This window comes from Danio rerio, chromosome 14 (assembly GCF_049306965.1).
Source record: "Danio rerio strain Tuebingen ecotype United States chromosome 14, GRCz12tu, whole genome shotgun sequence".
Taxonomy (NCBI): domain Eukaryota; kingdom Metazoa; phylum Chordata; class Actinopteri; order Cypriniformes; family Danionidae; genus Danio; species Danio rerio.
In genome coordinates this window covers 53453035-53474449 of record NC_133189.1, presented here as the reverse complement: position 1 = coordinate 53474449, position 21415 = coordinate 53453035, and the positions used below count along the sequence as shown (strand labels likewise).

General features: G+C 38.2%; 1 protein-coding gene across 2 annotated transcripts in view; it reads left to right on the top strand.

Annotated features, from left to right (window-relative positions):
• Positions 1–21415, top strand: part of LOC101884594 (A disintegrin and metalloproteinase with thrombospondin motifs 2) — a 467863-nt gene that overhangs the window by 15976 nt on the left and 430472 nt on the right. Inside the window, exon 3 of one of the 2 annotated variants that reach the window (XM_073922287.1) lies at positions 4112–4295. The exons of the other annotated variant lie outside the window; for it this stretch is intronic. Coding sequence (XP_073778388.1) covers positions 4256–4295 — 40 coding nt within the window. The 5' untranslated portion in view covers positions 4112–4255. The remainder of the gene's footprint in view (positions 1–4111; positions 4296–21415) is intronic. 2 annotated transcript variants of the gene reach the window in all.

Here is a 21415-nt window from a genome sequence, read left to right as displayed (position 1 = left end):
TCCATCCATCATTTGTTTCATCCATCCATCCTTCATTTGTTTTATCCATTTACCCATCAATCCACCCATCGTTTGTTTTATCCATACATCCATCATTTGTTTCCATCCATTGTTTCTTTTATCCATCCATCCGTTTTATCCATCCATCGTTTGTTTTATCCATCCATCCATCATTTGTTTTATCCATCTGTCCATCTATCCGTTTTTATTTATCCATCCATCCATCATTTTTCATCCATCCATCTGTCTGTCCGTCTGTCCATCGTTTCTTTTATCCATCCGTCAATCCATTCATCCATCTATCATTTGTTTTATCCATCCATCTATCCATCCTTCGTTTATTTTATCCATCCATCCATCGTTTTTTATCCATCAATCCACCCATCATTTGTTTCATCCATCCATCGTTTGTTTTAACCATTCTTCCATCCATCCTTCATTTGTTTTATCCATTTACCCATCCATCCATCTATCCATCCATCTTTTGTTTTCATCCATCCTTTTATCCATCCATCCCTCCAACCATGTTTTATCCATCCATCCGTCCATCCATCATTGCTTTTATCCATCCTTCCATCCGTCCGGCCGTCCATCCGTCTATCCATCATTTGTTTTATCCATCCATCCATCCATCGTTTGTTTTATCCATCCATCCATCATTTGTTTTATCCATCCATCTGTCTGTCCGTCTGTCCATCGTTTCTTTTATCCATCCGTCAATCCATTCATCCATCTATCATTTGTTTTATCCATCCATCTATCCATCCTTCGTTTATTTTATCCATCCATCCATCGTTTTTTATCCATCAATCCACCCATCGTTTGTTTCATCCATCGTTTGTTTTAACCATTCTTCCATCCATCCTTTATTTGTTTTATCCATTTACCCATCCATCCATCTATCCATCCATCTTTTGTTTTCATCCATCCTTTTATCCATCCATCCCTCCAACCATGTTTTATCCATCCATCCGTCCATCCATCATTGCTTTTATCCATCCTTCCATCCGTCCGGCCGTCCATCCGTCTATCCATCATTTGTTTTATCCATCCATCCACCCATCGTTTGTTTTATCCATCCATTCATTGTTTTTATCCATCCATCCGTCCGTCCAATCATAAGGTTATTTTGTTGTTGTCTGCAGCCGAATCGGTTCAAGGAGAAATGTACATTTATTAAACCCAATTGAATTATCAGCAGCCATTGTATAAGACTGAAGGACTTTATTCTGTAATGACAACCTCCTAGCTGTACTTTATCCTGCTTATTACAAGGCTACTTGCCACAAAACATAAATAATACACGACATTGTTTTAAGCCACAGTTTATTAATTTAAACTCAAAACTGACAGGACAGTAACAAAAACCAATAACATCCAGCTGCAGATCCACACACGTTTCAGGACACACAATCCCCACCACACCATTTAGGCCGGGGTGAATCATTACTGCGTTCCAACTTGCATACTTGTACTACACCTTAAAAACATATACTTTTTTTGTAAATTAAAAGTATGTATATACTTTTGAGTGCGTTATTGAAGAGTATGCAAGCTTTGAGACATAAGATGCTTCCCAGATCGCATACTTGTGCACTAATCTACGCCATTTTGTAGTATAAATTGTGTAAGTAGTGTGTTCACACTGAAAACTCTGCAAATAGTAAGTGCACTTTAATTACCCGGATGATGCATTCATTCAACCGGTAAAAAAAGTGTGTAACGAACACTTCAAGCACTCAACGACCACAGCTTTGCTCACTTAGCAGAAGGGGCGGAGATATCGGGCGCACATGTTGGATAACTGTTATTTATTTTGGATTGTGAAAGCAAAAATTGTCCTATGAGAGTGATTATGGCGCCTCCTGATGGTAAATGCAGTTATACTAATGGCAGGTATTATTGGTTACTTCATTTATTTCACTAATTTGGCAACCGTCATTAGAGAAACGGGTTGAATTTCCGCTTGGTGAAAAAACATTAGTGTTCGATTTGGGACAACACTACAATTATACTCTGCTGTTGAGCGAGTGCATAAGTACATGTGCATAAGTTAATAGTGTGAAAAAGAAAAAAACTCAAACAGGTTTGAAAAACAAAGGAGTGATGACTGTTTACATGGACATCAGTAATCAAAGTACTTGCATTAATCTAATTAGGACAATAATAAGATTAAGGCGTTTACATGAGTTGCTTTTTGAATGTTCCTTTCATGATCCCATTTGACATGTTATAGCACTTAATTCCACTAAAGTCATTGCGTCACCCCGCTATCTGCATTCCCTCTCAAGTTTTATGTAATTTCAGGTGTCATTCATTTATTCATTTTCTTGTCGGCTTAGTCCCTTTATTAATCCGGGGTCGCCACAGCGGAATGAACCGCCAATTTATCCAGCAAGTTTTTACGCAGCGGATGCCCTTCCAGCCGCAACCCATCTCTGATAACATCCTCACAAACATTTACACACACACTACGGGCAATTTTAGCCTACCTAATTCACATGTACCGCATGTCTTTGGACTTTGGGGGAAACCGGAGCATCCGGAGGAAACCCACGCCACTCGGGGAGAACATGCAAACTCCACACAGAAATGCCAACTGGCCCAGCAAAATAAAGAGTGTGTGTCGGGGTGGCTCTTGATTTCCAGCGCGTCTGACTGATCCTCGCGATCTTGTCTCTCTTTGGAGAGTATGACCCGTACTTGCTGAGAATCTCTCCGTATCTTGCCCTGATGAAGGTCCGAACTTCTGTGCGCGTCTTGTGCAGCCGCTGCTGAGGAGCCATGCTGGTGTTGTGCCGTTTCTTTGATCTATGTTTTTTTTTTTTTATCAATATTTTCTTTATAATATATGTTTTTGTTTGTTTGTTAAAGCAATTGCTTTGACTTGGTTATTGTTTAATTAATGATTTATATTTCTGTTGCCACCTTAATTAGACAGGACACGTATCTTCTGGTCTCTAAATAAATAGAGAATTGTAATTCTGGTTTCTGTGTCCTTTTATGTTGCTAACCCCTTCCCTAGACGAGCCTTAAAAAAACTGGGGTTCGTAACATAAATGCCACTTTATTTCGATTATGACCTTAATTGGATTAAAGTAATCAAAAATCGCTGTTTACATGGTAGAATCTTAATCAGAGTATTGTCTTAACCGCATTAAAATCTGAATATTGGTGTCCATACTCAATTTTCATTATAGTGTGAACTATCCCTTTAACTGGTTTTGGTTTATCTTTAAAAGTTTGGTTCGTAGAGTTGAAGAAACAGACGAATATATATATATTTCTCTCTTTTACAACATCTCTCTCTATCTTTTAATCCTTGAAGCAGTAAAATACAAATGTGTGTTTTATCTCAGTATTCAGGAGTGAAGACAGGTACAGAGGAAACTTGAAAGGTATGAAGAGTCGTGGTCCAATTAAAGCAAACGCTGTTATAAAACATGAAACATAAACCCCAGAGACGAGCGTCTCTTCTTGAAAGCTTTGGATCCTGTGTAGAGAAAATGATCTAGCATTTGCCACGTCCTTTCAAATACACATTTCAAAAGACAAACCTTTTATAATCATTTCTGAGTAATGTGATGCTCCATACTAAAGTGATCTTATCAATGGCAGATTGGAGACCTAAGCAAAATGATGACCTTTAAACTTTGGTTTGGTGTCATTCATTCTCCTTCTGCTTAGTCCCTTATTTATCATGGTTCGCCACATTGGAATTAACCGCCAAGTATTCCAGCATATGTTTTACACAGCGGATGCCCTTCCAGCTGCAACCCAGTACTGGAAAACACCCATACACACTCACACACACACACTCATACACTAAGTCCAATTTAGTTTATTCAACTCTCCTATAGCACGTGTTTGGATTGTGAGTGAAACCGGAGCACTCCGAGGAAACCCACACATACACAGGGAGAACTTGCAAACTCCACACAGAAATGCCAACTGACCCAGCCGAGACTCGAACCTGTGACCTTCTTGCTGTGAGGCGACAGTTCTAACCACTGATCCACCGTGCCACCAACATGAACTTGAATTGATTGAATATATGCACGTGCTATACTGTACATCACACATGAATTGCTTATGGTGTGTGTATCCGCAGTGTGAAGACTGTTTGAGTGTCATCAATTCTTGATGACTGTGTGGCTGTCATTGATGTGAGACGAGTGGATTGAAATGTTCTGCGAGGTGCCGAATCGCTCTTACCTGCTGTCATCACACACCTAGGCATACCTTACCTGTTGCTATGGAGACGCCTGAGGAAAGAAAGGAAGATTCAAGGACAGGTGTGTTTGTAAACTGGAACATCAGGTCACCTTTGTGCACACTCTGACTCACTCACACACTCTGAAGTGCAGCATGCGTTCTAGCCAAGGTCAGTTTGATGGTATGCAGTCAATCAGACATGAGCTTCATTTCATCTCAGGTATTTCAGTCACTCTTTTTTTCCCCCTTTTTTTCTGTTAGTTGTAAATAATTAATGCTTTCATTTTCACTCAAGATCAGACCAGTGCAGAATTCACACGACGAAAAAAATAATCCTGTATATGTGTTGTTATAAAAATAAAAAAGTTTTATTATTTATTCATTTTAATTTTAGAAGTTAAAATTGTGTGATGCAAGCTAAAAATGATTTAAATAGTGATTTATATATATATATATATATATATATATATATATATATATATATATATGTGTGTATGTGTATATATATATATATGTGTATGTATGTGTGTATATATATGTGTGTGTATATATGTATGTGTATATATATGCGTGTATGTGTGTGTGTGTGTGTGTGTATGTATATGTATATGTATATATGTATATGTATATGTATATGTATATATATATGTATATATATATGTGTATATATATATATGTATATATATATGTATATATATATATGTATATATGTGTATATATATATATATATATATATATATATATATATATATGTATGTATGTATGTATGTGTGTGTGTGTGTGTGTGTGTGTGTGTGTGTGTGTGTGTGTGTGTGTGTGTGTGTGTGTGTGTGTGTGTGTGTGTGTGTGTGTGTGTGTGTGTGTGTGTGTGTGTGTGTATATATATATAGCTAATATTGTACATGCGTGTAAACACTCACTGGCCACTTTATTAGGTACACCTGTCCAACTGCTCGTAACACAAATTTCTAATCAGCATATCACATGGCAGCAACTCTGGGCATTTAGGCATGTAGACATGATCTGCTGCAGTTTGAACCAAGCATCAGAAAGGTTATTTAAGTGACTTTTGAACGTGGCATGGTTATTGGTGCCAGACAGGCTTGAGTATTTCAGAAACTGCTGATCTACTGGGATTTTCACACAAAACCATCTCTAGGTTTACAGAGAATGGTCTGAAAAGGAGAAAATATCCAGTGAGCGGCAGTTCTGTAGGCGTAAATGCCTTGTCGATGTCAGAGAAGAATGGCTAGACTGGTTCCAGCTGATAGAAAGGCAACAGTAACTCAAATAAGCACTCGTTACAACCGAGGTCTGCAGAAGAGCATCTCTGAACACACAACACGTCCAACCTTGAGACGGATGGGCTACAGCAGCAGAAGAACACACCGGGTGCCACTCCTGTCAGCTAAGAACAGGAAACTGAGGCTACAATTCACACAGGCTCACCAAAACTGCACAATAGAAGATTGGAGAAACGTTGCCTGGTCTGATGAGTCTCCATTTCTGCTACCACATTGGGATGGTCGGGTCAGAATCTGGCATCAACAACATAAAAGCATGGATCCATCCTGCCTTGTATCATGGTTCAGGCTGCTGGTGGTGTAATGGTGTGAGGGATTTTCTTAGCACACTTTGGGCCTATTAGTACCAATTGAGCATCGTGTCAATGCCACAGCTTACTCGAGTATTGTTGCTGACCATGTCCATCCCTTTGACCATAATCTTCAGATGGCTACTTCCAGCAGGATAACGCTCATAAAGCGCAAGTCATCTCAGACTGGTTTAAACATGACAATGAGTTTACTGTGCTCAAATGGCCTGCACAGTCACCAGAACTCAATCCAATAGAGCACGTTTGGGATGTGGTGGAATGGGGAATTCACATCATGGATGTGCAGCCGACAAATCTGCAGAAACTGCGTGATGCTATCATGAAGCATCTCTGAAGAATGATTCCAGTGTCTTGTTGAATCTATGCCACGAAAGATTAAGGCAGTTCTGAAGGCAAAAGGGGGTCCAACAGCCCGGTACTAGTAAGGTGTACCTTATAAAGTGGCAGGTCAGTGTATATCTGTTGGGATTACAGTATAATGCAATGCTATACTAATAATGTATTGTAAACATTTGCAGATCACTTTTTTTTTCTAGATATGTGCTTGTTTTACAGTAGCTGTCTCGCATTTCTGATATTATAAACTCAATTCAAAATGCAGTTTGGACATTAGTAAAGCAGCTGCAAATCAAAATAAATAAATGACTAGAATTAAATTATCATTATTATTCTTAAATTAGAATTATTTAAATGCAAAAGTGTTGTAATGCTAGAAAATAAATGTTGCAATAATAGAACAAATTTTATTTTATTGATATTAATTGAAAAACAATGAAGAAAAATACATGCAACCCCGTATTAGCTAAAATGTAGCATTAAAGGGCATCTTTATGTACACTACTGCGTGCATGCTGTCTGCCTGTAGACTGATTGCAGATCAGCAATCTAAGTGTATGTCAAAGGTCAGGGTTTGGCTGTTGGCATGTGCCGGTTAGTCTTCACTGGGATGCTGAGAGTGGATATTTCTAGCTCTGCTTTTCATTTGCCTTTGGCTTAGTCTCTGATTTATCAGGGGCTGCCACAGCGGAATAAACCACCAACTATTCCAACATATGTTTTACGCAGTGAATGCGCTTCCTGTTGCAACCCAGTACTGGGAAACAGCCATACAATACAGCAAATTTAGTTCATTCAATTCACCTATAGCGCATGTGTTTGGACTGTAGGGGAAACCGGAACACCCGGAGGAAACCCACACCAACACAGGGAGAACATGCAAACTCCACACAGAAATGCCAACTGATCCAGCTAGGACTTGAACCAGTGACCACCTTGTTAGGTCACAGTGCTAACCACTGAGCCACCATGCCACCACTCTTCTTTTCCTTGTCTTTTAGTACAGATGCTGCCTCCCTTTGTGATCGTGATCTTTAATAGACATGGCTTATTAAAAGCATACTTGTATCTGTGTTTGGTGTGTATGTGTGTGTGTGTGTGTGGTGTGTATGTGTGTGTGTGTGCCATCTCTCTGACTGATGAGATGAGTTCATTATCAAAATGTCAGCTAGGTTCTGGCTGGATTCTGAGTCCGGTCGGCCTCTTCGCCTTCCAAGTCTCTGCTTCTGTGTATCTTGCACTTATAAACTCCCCACACACACGCACATCTGATAATTTATTGAGCTTGAAATGACAGGAGGGAAAGATGCAGTGGGGTTATGTAGGGTAACCTGTTCAGCTCATGTTTAGACATCAGGATAAAGACCAAGAGATGATTCCGCTAACACTGCACCTTTATTTCTTTTAAGTCGTTCAATTCAGCTCAATTTAAGTTTTTGAATGGCACTTTTCACAATTATAGTTTCAGAGCAGCTTTACAAATTTTATTGCTTTTTGAATATTATGAAACTCCTGTGTAGGAACTGCAGAGACAGTGAGTGCTGTCAGACAATGAGTTGTGATTTATTGTGATTAGGTGCATAAAAGCAATGAAATAAAATAGTTGTTGCTTAGTGTATATATGCACGCACGCACGTGCACGCATATCAAATAAAAAAATTAACAAAGCTAAATATTGATAAACAGTGCTCATACATATAGAGATGTTCATAATGTGATATACATAAATGAGTGCCCCATTTTAAAAAATGAATATTTTATCCATTTCTTAGTAAATATACACTCACCGGCCACTTTATTAGGTACATCTGTCCAACTTCTTGTTAACGCAAATTTCTAATCAGCGAATCACATGGCAGCAACTCAATGCATCAAGGCATGTAGACATGGTCAAGACAATCTGCTGCAGTTCAAACTGAGCATCAGAATGGGAAGGAAAGGTGATTTAAGTGACTTTGAACATGGCATGGTTGCTGGTCTGAGTATTTCAGAAACTGCTGATTTACTGGGATTTTCACACACGACCATCTCTAGTGTTTACCGAGAATGGTCTGAAAAAGTACTCATGAAAAATGGTCATTAGTACCAACTGAGCATCGTGTCAACACCACAGCCTACCCAAGTATTGTTGTTGACCATGTCCATCCCTTTATGACCATGATCTTCTGATGGCGAGTTGCAGCAGGAGAATGCACCATGTCATAAAGCGTGAATCATCTCAGACTGGTTTCTTGAACATGACAATGAGTTCACTTTACTCAAATGGCCTCCGCAGTCACCAGATTCCAACCCAATAGAGCACCTTTGGGATGTGGTGGAATGGGAGATTGGCATCATGGATGTGCAGCCGACAAATCTGCAGCAACTGCTTGATGCTATCATGTCAGTATAGAGCAAAATCTCTGAGAAATATTTCCAGTACCCTTGTTGAGACCATAACCACCTGAGGGTGAGTAAATTTAATTTATCATTGATGCATCATTGCAGAATATAAATGTTAATGAAAAAATAGCTACAGTTTGGGTTTTTGCATATGGTAATTTACCACAATTAGAAATGCAACAAATATAGATTTTGGTTGTGCGGTTATAGTCTGAGGGAAATTCACAATTATTACACATTCGATAATTTCAAAACACTGCTAGTTGAGAAAAATCGCAAGAAAACTCCTTATTTTTAAGTGTTTATTGTTGCTCAGTAACCAAATAATACAACACAAAACAATAATAAAAAACAAACAATAGTCCAATTCTCTTTGGACTTAAAAATAATTGACACTGAAAATAAATGTCAATTAAATAAATAAATAAATAAATACATTTTAAATTAATTAAATTGAATAAAATTACAATTCGTAAATCAACTTTAAATAAATTTATATAAATTTTAATAAATAAAAATAAATCAATAGTTTAAATGCAAATAAATTAAATAAATAAAAATAAATAAATAAAATGTAAATAAATGATATAAATTTTAAATAAACGAAAATAAATAAATTAAATGCAAATAAATTAAGAAGAAATTTAAATAAATAAATGAAATTTAAATAAATCAATATAAATTTTAATAAATGAAAATAAAAAAATTAAATGCAAATAAACTAAAAATAAATGAAAATAAATAAATAAATTTAAATACATTTATTAATTCAATTTAATGAAAACATATCAATAAATAAATTTTAAATTATTTAATTTAAAATAAATTAATAAATCAACTTAAAATAAAGTTAAATTAAAATAAATAAAATTAAGTTAAAAATGAATAAATAAGTAGTATTTGTCTAATGTAAATCTAAGTTAAGCTAAGTATTTCACTTATACATTGAAGAAATGTATTCAAAGTGTGCTGAACCTTTTGATCATTCACCCATTCATTCAATTTCTTGTCTGCTTAGTCCAGTCCCCACAGCGGAATGAACCGCCAACTTATCCCGCAAGTTTTTACGCAGCGGATGCCCTTCCAGCCGCAACCCATCTCTGGGAAACATCCACATACACACACACACACACACACACACACACACACACACACTACGGACAATTTAGCCTATACTCAATTCACCTGTACCACATGTCTTTGGACTGTGGGGGAAACCGGAGCACCCGGAGGAAACCCACGCGAACGCAGGGAGAACATGCAAACTCCACACAGAAACGCCAACTGAGCCGAGGATCGAACCAGTGACCCAGCGACCTTCTTGCTGTGAGGCGAACGTGCTACTAGTAGGTAACTAGCAGGTGCGTTTAGAAAGCACGAGTCCGTCACTCCTTATATGCAAGTCACGCGCCTCCATTGGAAATAACAAACTTGTGTGGGCAAAGAAGGCGATATGTGACTGGCCCTTAGTAAATAGCCTCAGCCAAGGTTAATCCAGTGTGCATGGTGTACAAACTTGGAACTTCAAACTAACAGTCAGTTGGCATAACTTTTAGTTGCCGCAGTTTTGTTCCATGCAGAAACACGGTGTTGAGGCCTTCATGATTAATTAATCATGACTAATTAAAGCGGGGTTAATAGTGAAATCGGTTAACCGTTGCATCCCTAACCACAATATAATGATGCCTCATATTGAAGCATATTTTTTGAGCATGCCAGTACACATTAACGTTAGTCGACTGCTTATTCATAATGCTATCACATTAGATTTTATGTAGGGTTTTTCTTTACAGGTGTCAGTGTGGTGTCATTTTAAATTCACACATTACACACCTCCTCTATCACCTTTTATCCTTCCATATTTTTCCTCTTCTGATAAACATAATAAATTCCACTCAGAGCATTTCAGCGATTCGAGGCTAATTGCTATGAAGTGTTGAAGCAGTAATTTATGGCATGCTGTGCGGCTTTGAGGATCACGGAGAGCCTCTGGCCTTCAGCATTTGGCAGATGTTTAGAGCTGCTGTGCTTCTGCCTTCATCAACACAAGCAGCCAGCGAGACTTTTCACTCTCACAATCTCCTTCTCTCTGTGTGTTTATCTGGAGTCTGCTTCTGGCACGTGGAAGCACTCAGGCCCTGTTACAGCGCATATGGGATCCAGGCAGTTTGGCCTAACACATGATCACAACATGTTATTGGAGATGGGAGAAGTCTGACAAGGAAAGTTGACTAATAAGGACAGAAAAGAAAATAATAATTACGATGTTTTTAACTCGCAGAGACAGATTGATAATAGTGAGGGTGGGGGAGTTGGATATAAATAATACTACGACTTTTTTTTTTTTTTACAAAACCATCTGGTATTGATGCATATTCTTTGGAAAAACATGGTGCAGTAACATTCATTACTTATTTAGACATTATTTATTAGTTTATCGATTTATGATGACACTTAAAAAGCTGGTCTGAAGTGACAGCTATAATGCTAAAGTGTTAAGGGGCTCAAAGACTTTATAATATTGACCTTATTCTCCGCCGACGAGCGGGCGCTGCCATTTGAGTCTTTTTGGCTCGAGACTTCCGCTCTTCACTTCCATTCATTTTTAGACATTAAAAACTGCTCATTACGCTGCTTGATGTTGCAATTTGATATTTTCTTGTTATATTATGCTACTTGGTCTGTATAGTCATGCAAGCATTTGTTTGTAGAGCGAGTAGTTTGACCGTTTTCTGCCGTTTATTATTCCTAGTCATTTCTTCCATAGGCGACTGAATCGGAAGTTCTAAGACAATCGAGGAAACAGACGCACTTCCGCATTTTAGAATAAGGTCAATACATTAATATATTATTTCTCATTTTCTGTTTAACAGAAATAATATTTCTTAATATATTTTTTAACGAAATAGTTTTTAATAACTCATTTCTAACAACTTTTTCAAGATACTAGTATTCAGCTTAAAGTGACTTTAGAGGGCCAACTAGGTTAATTAGGCAAGTTAGGGTAATAATTAGACAAAAATATTGACCTTTTAAAATGGTTTAAAACTATTAAAAACTGCTTTTATTCTAGCCGAAATAAAAACTTTCTCCAGAAGAAGAAATATTAAAGGAAATACTGTGAAAATTTCCTTGCTCTGTTGAACATTTAGGAAATATAAAAAAAAGCAAAAGATTTACAGAAAGGTGAATAATTTTAACTTAAACTGCATATATATATATATATATATATATATATATATATATATATATATATATGTGTGTGTGTGTGTGAAAATCCCTGTAAATGTGCCTACTTTTCCAGTATATGTTTTTATGCAGCATATGCCCTTCCAGTCACAACCCAATATTGGGAAACACATCATTATTATTATTGTTGTTGTTGTTGTTGTTATAAGTGTTGAAAACAATGCTCCTGCTATATTTGCTACACTTTATATGAACAAAATCTTTATTTTATCAGCTTTTATTTGAACTAGAATTTTTAACCATGTGAAAGTTTTGATCAGTGCAACACATTCTTGCTGTGTATCATTTCAAAAGTTAATTCACTTGTAATTTAATTTTCCAGCTATTTTTTGCTTTTCCAAAGACAGGTCAGTGATTGTGTGAATGATTCAGAAACGATTACAGTGAAACAGACTATTTCTATTTCTGCTCATTTTCTAATTGGCAAAAAAAAAAAAAAAAAAAGCGCAACCCACACCACTTGACATTTTTTCATTCTGTTTTCAGAGTCTTGGGTTGTCACAGAGACCGCTTTCACAAGACATCTATTTCAGTAACATTCATTGAGGTGGAAGCATTGGTATGATAAAAAAAAAACAAAAAACGTGGAAGTCAAGACCAACATGGCTTTGAAGGGTTCAGATTCATCTTAAAGAGCCACATTTACTGTTTTGAAGATAGCGTCTTAACTAAATATAAACTATAAAATACATTTAAGCTACAATTATAAGTGCATAAATGTTATGCTATTGAAAAAGCTGCTTATTTCTGTGCTTAACATTGGTTTCTTGTTTGGTGAACATTTGCTCAAAACCAGTATCACATTTAGATGCTGATATTCATGTAAACAGTGCATTTTCTTGTGATGTTGCTTAATAACATAAAAACATTTGCACTGCGTTGCCACAATACTAGAATTCGATCCCAATCAGTACTGAGATTTTAAAAATGCCCATTTCCTGCTAACATTTGAGCACTGTTGAGCACGTTCTTAAGCGGCACTGATTTGTCGTTGTCCACCTGCTCAACAGAAATGTCTTTGACTGGCTGTGAAGGTCATCAGTTCACCAAACTCACCACTGTTTACTGAGTGTAAACACAGATACAGGGACACTGGAATGTTTTAAAGCTACAAAGATCAGCTGTTCTGTTTATAAGCTGACATATGAGCGATCTCCTGATGAATTGACGTATTTTTATGACTTTAAAAATACTCTAGTGTCCCTTTATGCGTTACTCTCAGTAAACAACGGAGAGTTCAGTGAACTTCAAGGCTAATCTTGCGCCTCATTCACACGGGGCGTCAGTGTTAGCGCTTCCCATTCACTTTGAATAGGTGACGTCAGGCGTTGTCAAACTGCATTGTGGATACGTAGGCGCTGCTTCAGTGTCGTTGCTCGCTGCAGAACTTGAGACTTTCTCAACTTTAAGCACCAATGGAAGAGTCAGCCAATCAGATTGCTGTATGCAAATACACTGGCTCAGACAGTAGCTAATTGCTGACTTTTTATTGGCTGACGCCGCTCCTCTGTCAAGCGCAACACATTTTTTTGTCATTCCTATGAATCTGTTTTTTCTCAGTGTACTAGTCTCAAGCAAAACTTTCCTTGAGCACTGCACATGAATCCTGCATAATCTTCAAGTAACTTTTTGATTGGTAAACTTTGGTTTCATAAACGCAGACCGTCATTAAGCATCTGTGTTCCTGAAGCGAGAGCAGATTTTTACCATCCCATATGTGACCGTTTGCTACAGCCAATACGAATCGAGCGTCTTTTAACCTTGCTAAAGTAGTTAGTCAACTGGGCATGTTTTTCTGCAACTCAAGATGTTTCAGCACACATCCAAATGGTTTCATCAGTTGGGATCTGAAGCCATTTGGATCAGTTGTGGAACAGAAAAACACGTCTAGTTGACTAGACTAGCATCCTGCCTGACCTGGATAGCTCCAAAGCGTAATGATGTGGCAGAAATATTCTTGTTTATAGCCATCAAGATTGTTGTGGTGAAACTGTTGGTACTGTTTTCATGTGTTTGTTTCCCAGAATGTTGGCTGGAATTCGATCAGTGTGTATAAATGATGCTTTTGTGTTGAGGAAATGTTAGGAGGATGGTAAACACTGAACACAGACGCAGGCAAACATTTTTATTTTATTTTTAAACTTCATTTCTGTTCAGTTGTGGTCTTGCTGTCAGCTTTCATTTTAGCGCTGAGGTTGTGGCAAGTGTTTTATATTTCTTTCTTTTTTAGACTGCTTTCATTTACTATGGTTCGGCTGTAAAGTCATTCTGAACATTCAAGAAACCCAGCAGGCACACAACATCATAAGACGTTAATATTAGGTTTGATTTAGGTCGTGACATCAGGTGACCAAAATTTAATGTCTAGTCGCCGTCTAATGACATCCAATTACAACTTCAAATGATTTTGATTTTGGTTGAATTTAGGTTGTGTTGGAAAGTGACCAATATCCAACGTTGAGCCAACATCTTAAACCAACGTCATAACGCCGATTACTGACATTCTTCAACTATAACCAAAATCCAGCATCTTATAGACGTCAAATTGGTAACGTCCAAACGACATCAAGCTGTGACTTCATTAGTCGTTGATATTTGGTTGATTTTAGGTTGTGTTGGAAAGTGGCCAAAATCCAACGTTGAGCCAACATCTTAAACCAATGTCATGTTGACGTCAAATACTGACATTCATTTGTCAGGTATGGCAACCAAAATCCAACATCTAATAGACGTCATATTGGTAACATCCAAACAACATCAAGCTGTGACATCATTAGACGTTGATATTTGGTTGATTATAGGTTGGATGTTTGACACAAATGTCGGCATGATGTTGGGTTCTGACATCCATCTGATTTTTGGGTTGACCTGACCTTATTACTGTTCAGTTGTGGTCTTGCTGTCAGCTTTCATTTTAGCGCTGAGGTTGTGGCAAGTGTTATATATTTCTTTCTATTTTAGATTGCTTTCATAATACTGTGCTATGGTTCATCTGCAAAGTCATTCTGAACATTCCAGAAACGCAGCAGACACTCAACATCATAAGACGGTAATATTAAGTTAGATTTAGGTCATGACGTTAGGTGACCAAAATTTAATGTCTAGCCAGCGTCTAATGAAATCCAATTACAACTTGAAATGATGTTGATTTTTGGTTGATTTTAGGTTGTGTTAGAAAGTGACCAAAATCCAACGTTGAGCCAACATCTTCAACCAACATCATGATAACGCTAACTACTGACATTCATTCTTCAGCTATGGCAACCAAAATCCAGCATCCCATAGACGTCATATTGGTAACGTCCAAACAACATCAAGTTGAGACCTCATCAGACGTTGATATTTGGTTGATATGAGGTTGTGTTGGAAAGTGACCAAAATCCATCGTCGAGCCAACATCTTAAACTAACGTCATGTTGACGACAAATACAAAAATTTATTCATCAGTTATGGCAACCAAAATCCCACATCTTATAGATGTCATATTGGTAACGTCCACACAACATCAAGCTGAGACATCATTAGACGTTGATATTTGGTTGATTTTTAGGTTGGATGTTTGACAATGTCAGCCTGCTGTTGGGTTCTTGGGTTTTTTTTTTCTAAAAAAATTACAACAGTCCCACGATGTTAAGCTACAACACAGGTGTCAAACTCAGTTCCAAAAGGGCCACAGCTCTGCACAGTTTAGTTCCAACCCTAATGCAACACACCTGATCAAACTAATTGAGTCCTTCAGGCTTGTTTGAAACCTACAGGTAAGTGTGTTGGAGCAGGGTTGGAACTAAACTGTGCAGGCCTTCGGCCCTTCAGGAATTGAGTTTGACACCCCTGAGCTACAACATCAGTTGGGATCTGAAGCCTTTTGGATCAGTTGTGCAACCGAAAAACCCACCTAGTTGACTAGACTAGCATCCTGCCTGACCTGACCTTATTACTGTTCAGTTTGTGGCAAGTTTTACATGTTTCTTTCTATTTTAGACTGTCTATTTTAGTCTGTAAAGACATTCTGAACAATCAAGAAACTCAGCAGGCACACAACATCATAAGTCGTCAAGATTAGGTTAGATTTAGGTTGTGACATCAGGTGACCATAATTTGCTAAATGACAACGTTAATTTGACGTTTGATAATGACGTGAAATAACGTTGATATTTGGTTGATTTTAGATTGTGTTTGAAAGTGACCAAATCCAATGTTGAGCTAACATCTTAAACCAAGGGTGACCAAACTCGGTCCTGGAGGGCCGGTGTCCTACATAATTTAGCACAAGCTCCAACCAAACTAACCTGAACCAGCTAATCAAGCTCTTTGTAGGTATACTAGAAACTTCCAGGCAGGTGTGTTGAAGCAAGTTGGAGCTAAATTATGAAGGACATCGGTCCTTCAGGACAGAGTTTGGGCACCCCTGTCTTAAACGTCATGTGGACGTCAAATACTGACATTTATTCGTCAGGTATGGCAATCAAAATCCAATGTCTAATAGATGTCATGATGGTAACGCCCACACAGCGTCAAGCTGTAACATCATTAGACGTTGATATTTGGTTGATTTTAGGTTAGATGCTGGCCTAATGCTGGGTTTTGACGTCAACCTGATTTTCATTTCAAACAAAATGCAACGTCCCCCATGACGTTAGGAAACAACGTCAATCTGACGTCATGTTGACGTCCTGTGACTGCTAGCATTGGACAAAAATACAATATAAAGCAATAAAGACAATAACAGTCCAACCCCATCCCCCCCCAATCCCCTCAAAGACTACACCACAGTTTGAAATATTTGCATAATGGGGCTCATTGGCAGATGCTAAGAGAGAAGACTTGACTTCAGTGAGTTTAAGTGTGGTCATGTTGTGAAGATGATGTGTTTTTACAGATAGTTGCGCAATTAGAAAGGTACCATTGTGAAGCATTTTTTGCTAAGTTAGCTCCATATGTTCATCCACATGTTCAGATTCTGACTCAGACTGATATGGTAAAACATGCTTCATTATTAACCGTTTGTGTTTAATTGTAGTTTTGGAAGCTGAAAGTTCAATTGTTTCATTTCTGACACACAATGGAGATGTTCCAATAGTATCTGGATGCAGCCTTGATGATGTGAGCTGAGTCTACATACCTCAGTGTGGCAATGTCAGGCACAATACACTCAGTGTAGCTAGTGAAGTCACCAGGGGTGCTGCTTGCTGGTACGGGCCCTATGACAATGAGATTGGTTGATTTTAGGTCGAATGTTTAACAATTTCGACCTGACGATTGGTTCTGGTGTCAACCTGATTTTCATTTTCAAACTAAATGCAACATCCCCACGACGTTGTGGTATAATGTGAATTTGATGTCAGGTTGACGTCCTGTGCCTGCTGGCAATGGACAGAAATCCAATATAAAGGAGTAAAGACAATCACAGTACAAAAAACCCCAAATCCCCTCAAAGACTACACCGCAATTTTAAAATATTAGCTTTATGTTGCACTAAAGCAGATGCTAAGAGAGAAGGCTTGAGTTCAGTGAGTTTTTGTGTCGTGTTTTTAGAGATAGTTGCGCAACTAAAAAGGTACCATTATTAAGCATTTTTTTGCAAAGTTGGCTCCGTATGTTCATCCATATGTTCAGCTGTTCATGTTCATGTTCATGTTACGCTAATTATTCAAGATGGCTATATATAGTATTTTATAGAGCAAATTTAGAAGCATTAGCCCCTTTCACACAGTGATATCGATAAATATATGGAAAATTTCCGGAACGACTTTACCGGTAAATTAAAAAAAGTGCTGTTCACACAGGCGAGGACGTTACAGAATTTTTCCGTAAAAGAGCATTCACACATCCATTCCAAAATACCGGTAAATTCTGACATCATTAACCAGAAATGACCTCTAAACGGCTGCGCTTGTGCTTGTAAACATTTGACTACATCACAAACTCTGTGGATGTATCAGTATTGTGAACAACTTCGATGATAACGTATAGAGAAACACTTTCACATGTCGAGATGTACATGATATGCGTGTGTGCTGGCGCTCATGGGCTGTTTCATGGGCACACGCAAAGCTTGAAGGTAAACAAACAAGGCTTATCATAAACATCTTATCGATGATTATTTACACAGTTAGCATTAAGATGAACATATAAACGTTATCTGATTAATTTCTAGCAGCTAAAGGTGTCTGGAAAAATATTCAAAGGCTTTTATTCTCATAAACCGCGTGGACGTGAATGCGTCTCACTGTTCTGATTGGCTAAAGCAGACGTCTCACGTCAGCACGTTCTAGACGTGCACACGCTCTTTCCGGCAATCTTCCTTCTGCATTCACACAGCGCAGCATTCCGGCAAACTACCGTTAATGTTACAACTTCTCTTTCCGTAAAATAGCCAGAACGAATTTACCGGTATTTTTAAAAAGGGCCTGTTCACTTTTTTTAAAAATACCGGTAATTTTCTGGAAAGGTGTGTATGTGTGAAAGGGGCTACAGTCTTCTTATGGACTAAACAGCCATGTAAAGGTCAAAGCTCAACAGCTGCTTCAGCCAAATCAATCAATCTTGTTTACATTTCAGAATAGCAGCAGTGTGTCTCGAAGCAAACCATAACATTTGAGTTTACATCGTCTGTTTTGATCTGCGCACTGGGAGTTGGTACACAAACCTAAATCCCAAAGCAAAGCTAAATGCACCCTCGCGCCTCCTCTCATTTTAATATTTGTTTGTTTAAGATTATGCGAAGAAAGAGATCATTCTGGTTGAGATGAACTTCATTTGCCTGAGCTGAATTATTAAAACTGGCGAACGAAATCATTAACATGGAGTTGATGAAATAGAGGTGAGGGAAAGGGTGAAAGAAAGAAAGTGAGACAGAGAGAGAGAGAGGGAGCGATGGAGTTTGTTTGTACAGACATTGATCCACAGCCTCCTGGGTCTGCGGCTGCCGTTTACCAATTTGTGTCTTCCCTTTTTCTCAGCACAGCTCGGCGGGAACAAACAGCCGTGCTCGCCAACACTCGACCACACGTTGCTCAGCAACAGCACACGGGTCGGAGGGAGGGCGGTGCGACAGGATGGAGATTCGTGAAGAGGGAATCAAGGCCTTTATTAGCCCTGAGTACAGATTTTTGACCCAGACCTTTGCACTCCTCACGACCCTCATCACTGAGTATGTTTTCATGGATGCATCAATACTCCGATTTAAATGATTAAGACAATACCCTGATTAAAAGTCTACCATGTACATGCCATTTTTTTTATGACCTTAAAGTACAAATGAAATCAAAACTAGCCATATTGAGTCACACTGCTAGTAAAACAGCCCTAGCAGGAAAGCTAAAGGAGTGTAAAATTCCACTTTCTGATCTAAAGCCATTAATAAAAGGCTATATCATAAACAAATGGCAAACAGAATGGGATCAGTGCTCAGAAAATAAACTTTTTTAAATTCAGCAAGAAATAGGAAAAAAAATCTAATTTTTTTTTTTTAAGTCAAGGCACGATGAGATTGTGTATAGAAGATGTCGCATTGGACACACGAGACTGCACATGAACATTTACACAAAGCAGAAGAACCCCCAGAATGCCTTTGTTGCAACAGAAACCAAACTGTAAAGCATATTCTTGTGAAATGCCCCATTTTTAATGATCTCAGACAACAATTTTTAACTGGAGAGACTTAAAGTGAATTTTTTTAAAATGTGAATCCATCTAAAATTGTAGACATTTTATCAAAAGGAAACCTTAAACTGTTTTAGATTTTTATCTTATATATTATCATTCTTCTTCTTATTATTATTATTATTTATGTATTTTACCTTGTGTATTATTTATTTCTGTTAATGACTTTTAATTATTAGGACTTTTTTTTTTAAATATAGAAAAGTGGTGTTTATAAAATGTGTTTTTTTTTTTTTTTGCCATGACATAGCCATATCAGCTGAAATGGCAATAAAAATAAAAACTCTCTCTCTCACACACTGCTAGTTTTGTGGTGAACAATTCATCTGTTGATGTCATTAAGATAAAAAAGTTAGTCATTTGTTTATTTGTAACCTGAAAATCTTTGTTTCCAGTTAAATTGTCAGATTAGGTCTATTATTGTGCAGGGCTGATACACTTAACCACGCCCACTTAGCCTTCAATTATAACAACAAACAGAAATGGTGAGCAGGGGTCCATTCTTCATACATCGCTTAAATGATCTAAGAAGATTTGACAGATGCTGGATGTACTAATCTTGATAACTGATCCCTGGGTAATTTGGCTTTTCAAACAAGCTTGCGAATCAGATTAAAATGACTGGATATACTGATCTGAGATCGCTGCGTGTGTTGTGAAGGACAGATCTATGGATCCTCGAAATCATGATTAACAATGCAACGATTGGCTGACGGCACAGCAGTGTAATGACATCACCTGATTAGAGCTGTAATCGGGCCATAAAAGTTATGCTCGATAGGGCCCGAGCCCGACAAGTACATTTTGATTTGACAGCTTTTTAAAAGCCTGAACCGGATTACAGCCCGGCATTATTCAAATGTGCACATGCAGACGGCTCTTTTGTCAAGAATGAGTCGTTTATACGTGTTTTAACATATTCATAATGAACGTATAGGCCACTATACATAATAAAACAAGTCCTCTGTAACACACACTTAGCCTTTAAATTGGCCACACACCAATAAAAATAAGTCTTCCCTAACAAATTAAATTAAAATAAATTCTAAATTCTGACTGGTGTTTGGCAATAGCTAAACTAAGATTCAAAATTAAGGCTCTGTGGGATTTGTTTCACCACTTCTCTTCACAATCCGGCCTTAAGGCCACGGTGAAGCTGAATAGTAATGGATCAATGCCATCATTAGCCTATATACTCAGTCTACATTTTGCATTTTTGATTTCATTAAAGGGTTCCGCGTGATTAGGGGGCCCCGCGTCGTCGCGATTTTCAACAATTGAAAATCCAGCAACCGCAATAATCAAACTCTTGGGAACAACTGTGGTCGGAACCAAAGTTCAAAGGTCTGTGTTCTCTGAACTCCTCTCAAGCAGTGGACTAATTCATTCTGATTGCTTGCCGCCGAACAGCATCATAGCTCATACCATAAAGTTGACTTGATTTCAACTCTCCTCGACGCTGACATCGGAGAAGCTGCGCCGCGCTGTTTCTCGCTGCCGGTTCGCATTGAAAATGAATGACTTCTGGTTACGTTGATGCTCTTGCTGCTTTCGGTTTGTGATCGCTCCACAGTTCGTGAAGGCTTCCCCGCGTTGTCGCTCCACCCCCCCTCCCTTCCCCGCTCCTCAATTTGTGATCGCTTCCCCGCGTTGTCTCCTGCGGGGGCCTCCGCATTTTGCGCTAAGCCACTGCGTTTCAGCAGGATGTGTTCACACCTCTAGTTTGGAAAAAGTCTGGAAAGTGGGTGTGTCCAGCTCTGTTTGGGTGGGAGTGTCGGGGGAGGGAAAATGGGAAGGGTTTGAATAAAAATGGGAGTTCCCATTCGGGCACGCGATGATTTTCATCGAGGAAAAACAAACACACACGCAGGGGAGAAAGACAGTGACTGTGTTTAATGGAGGTGAAATGTTTGATACCGCACGTCGTATAAGAGAAAAAAAAACCCTGCATTT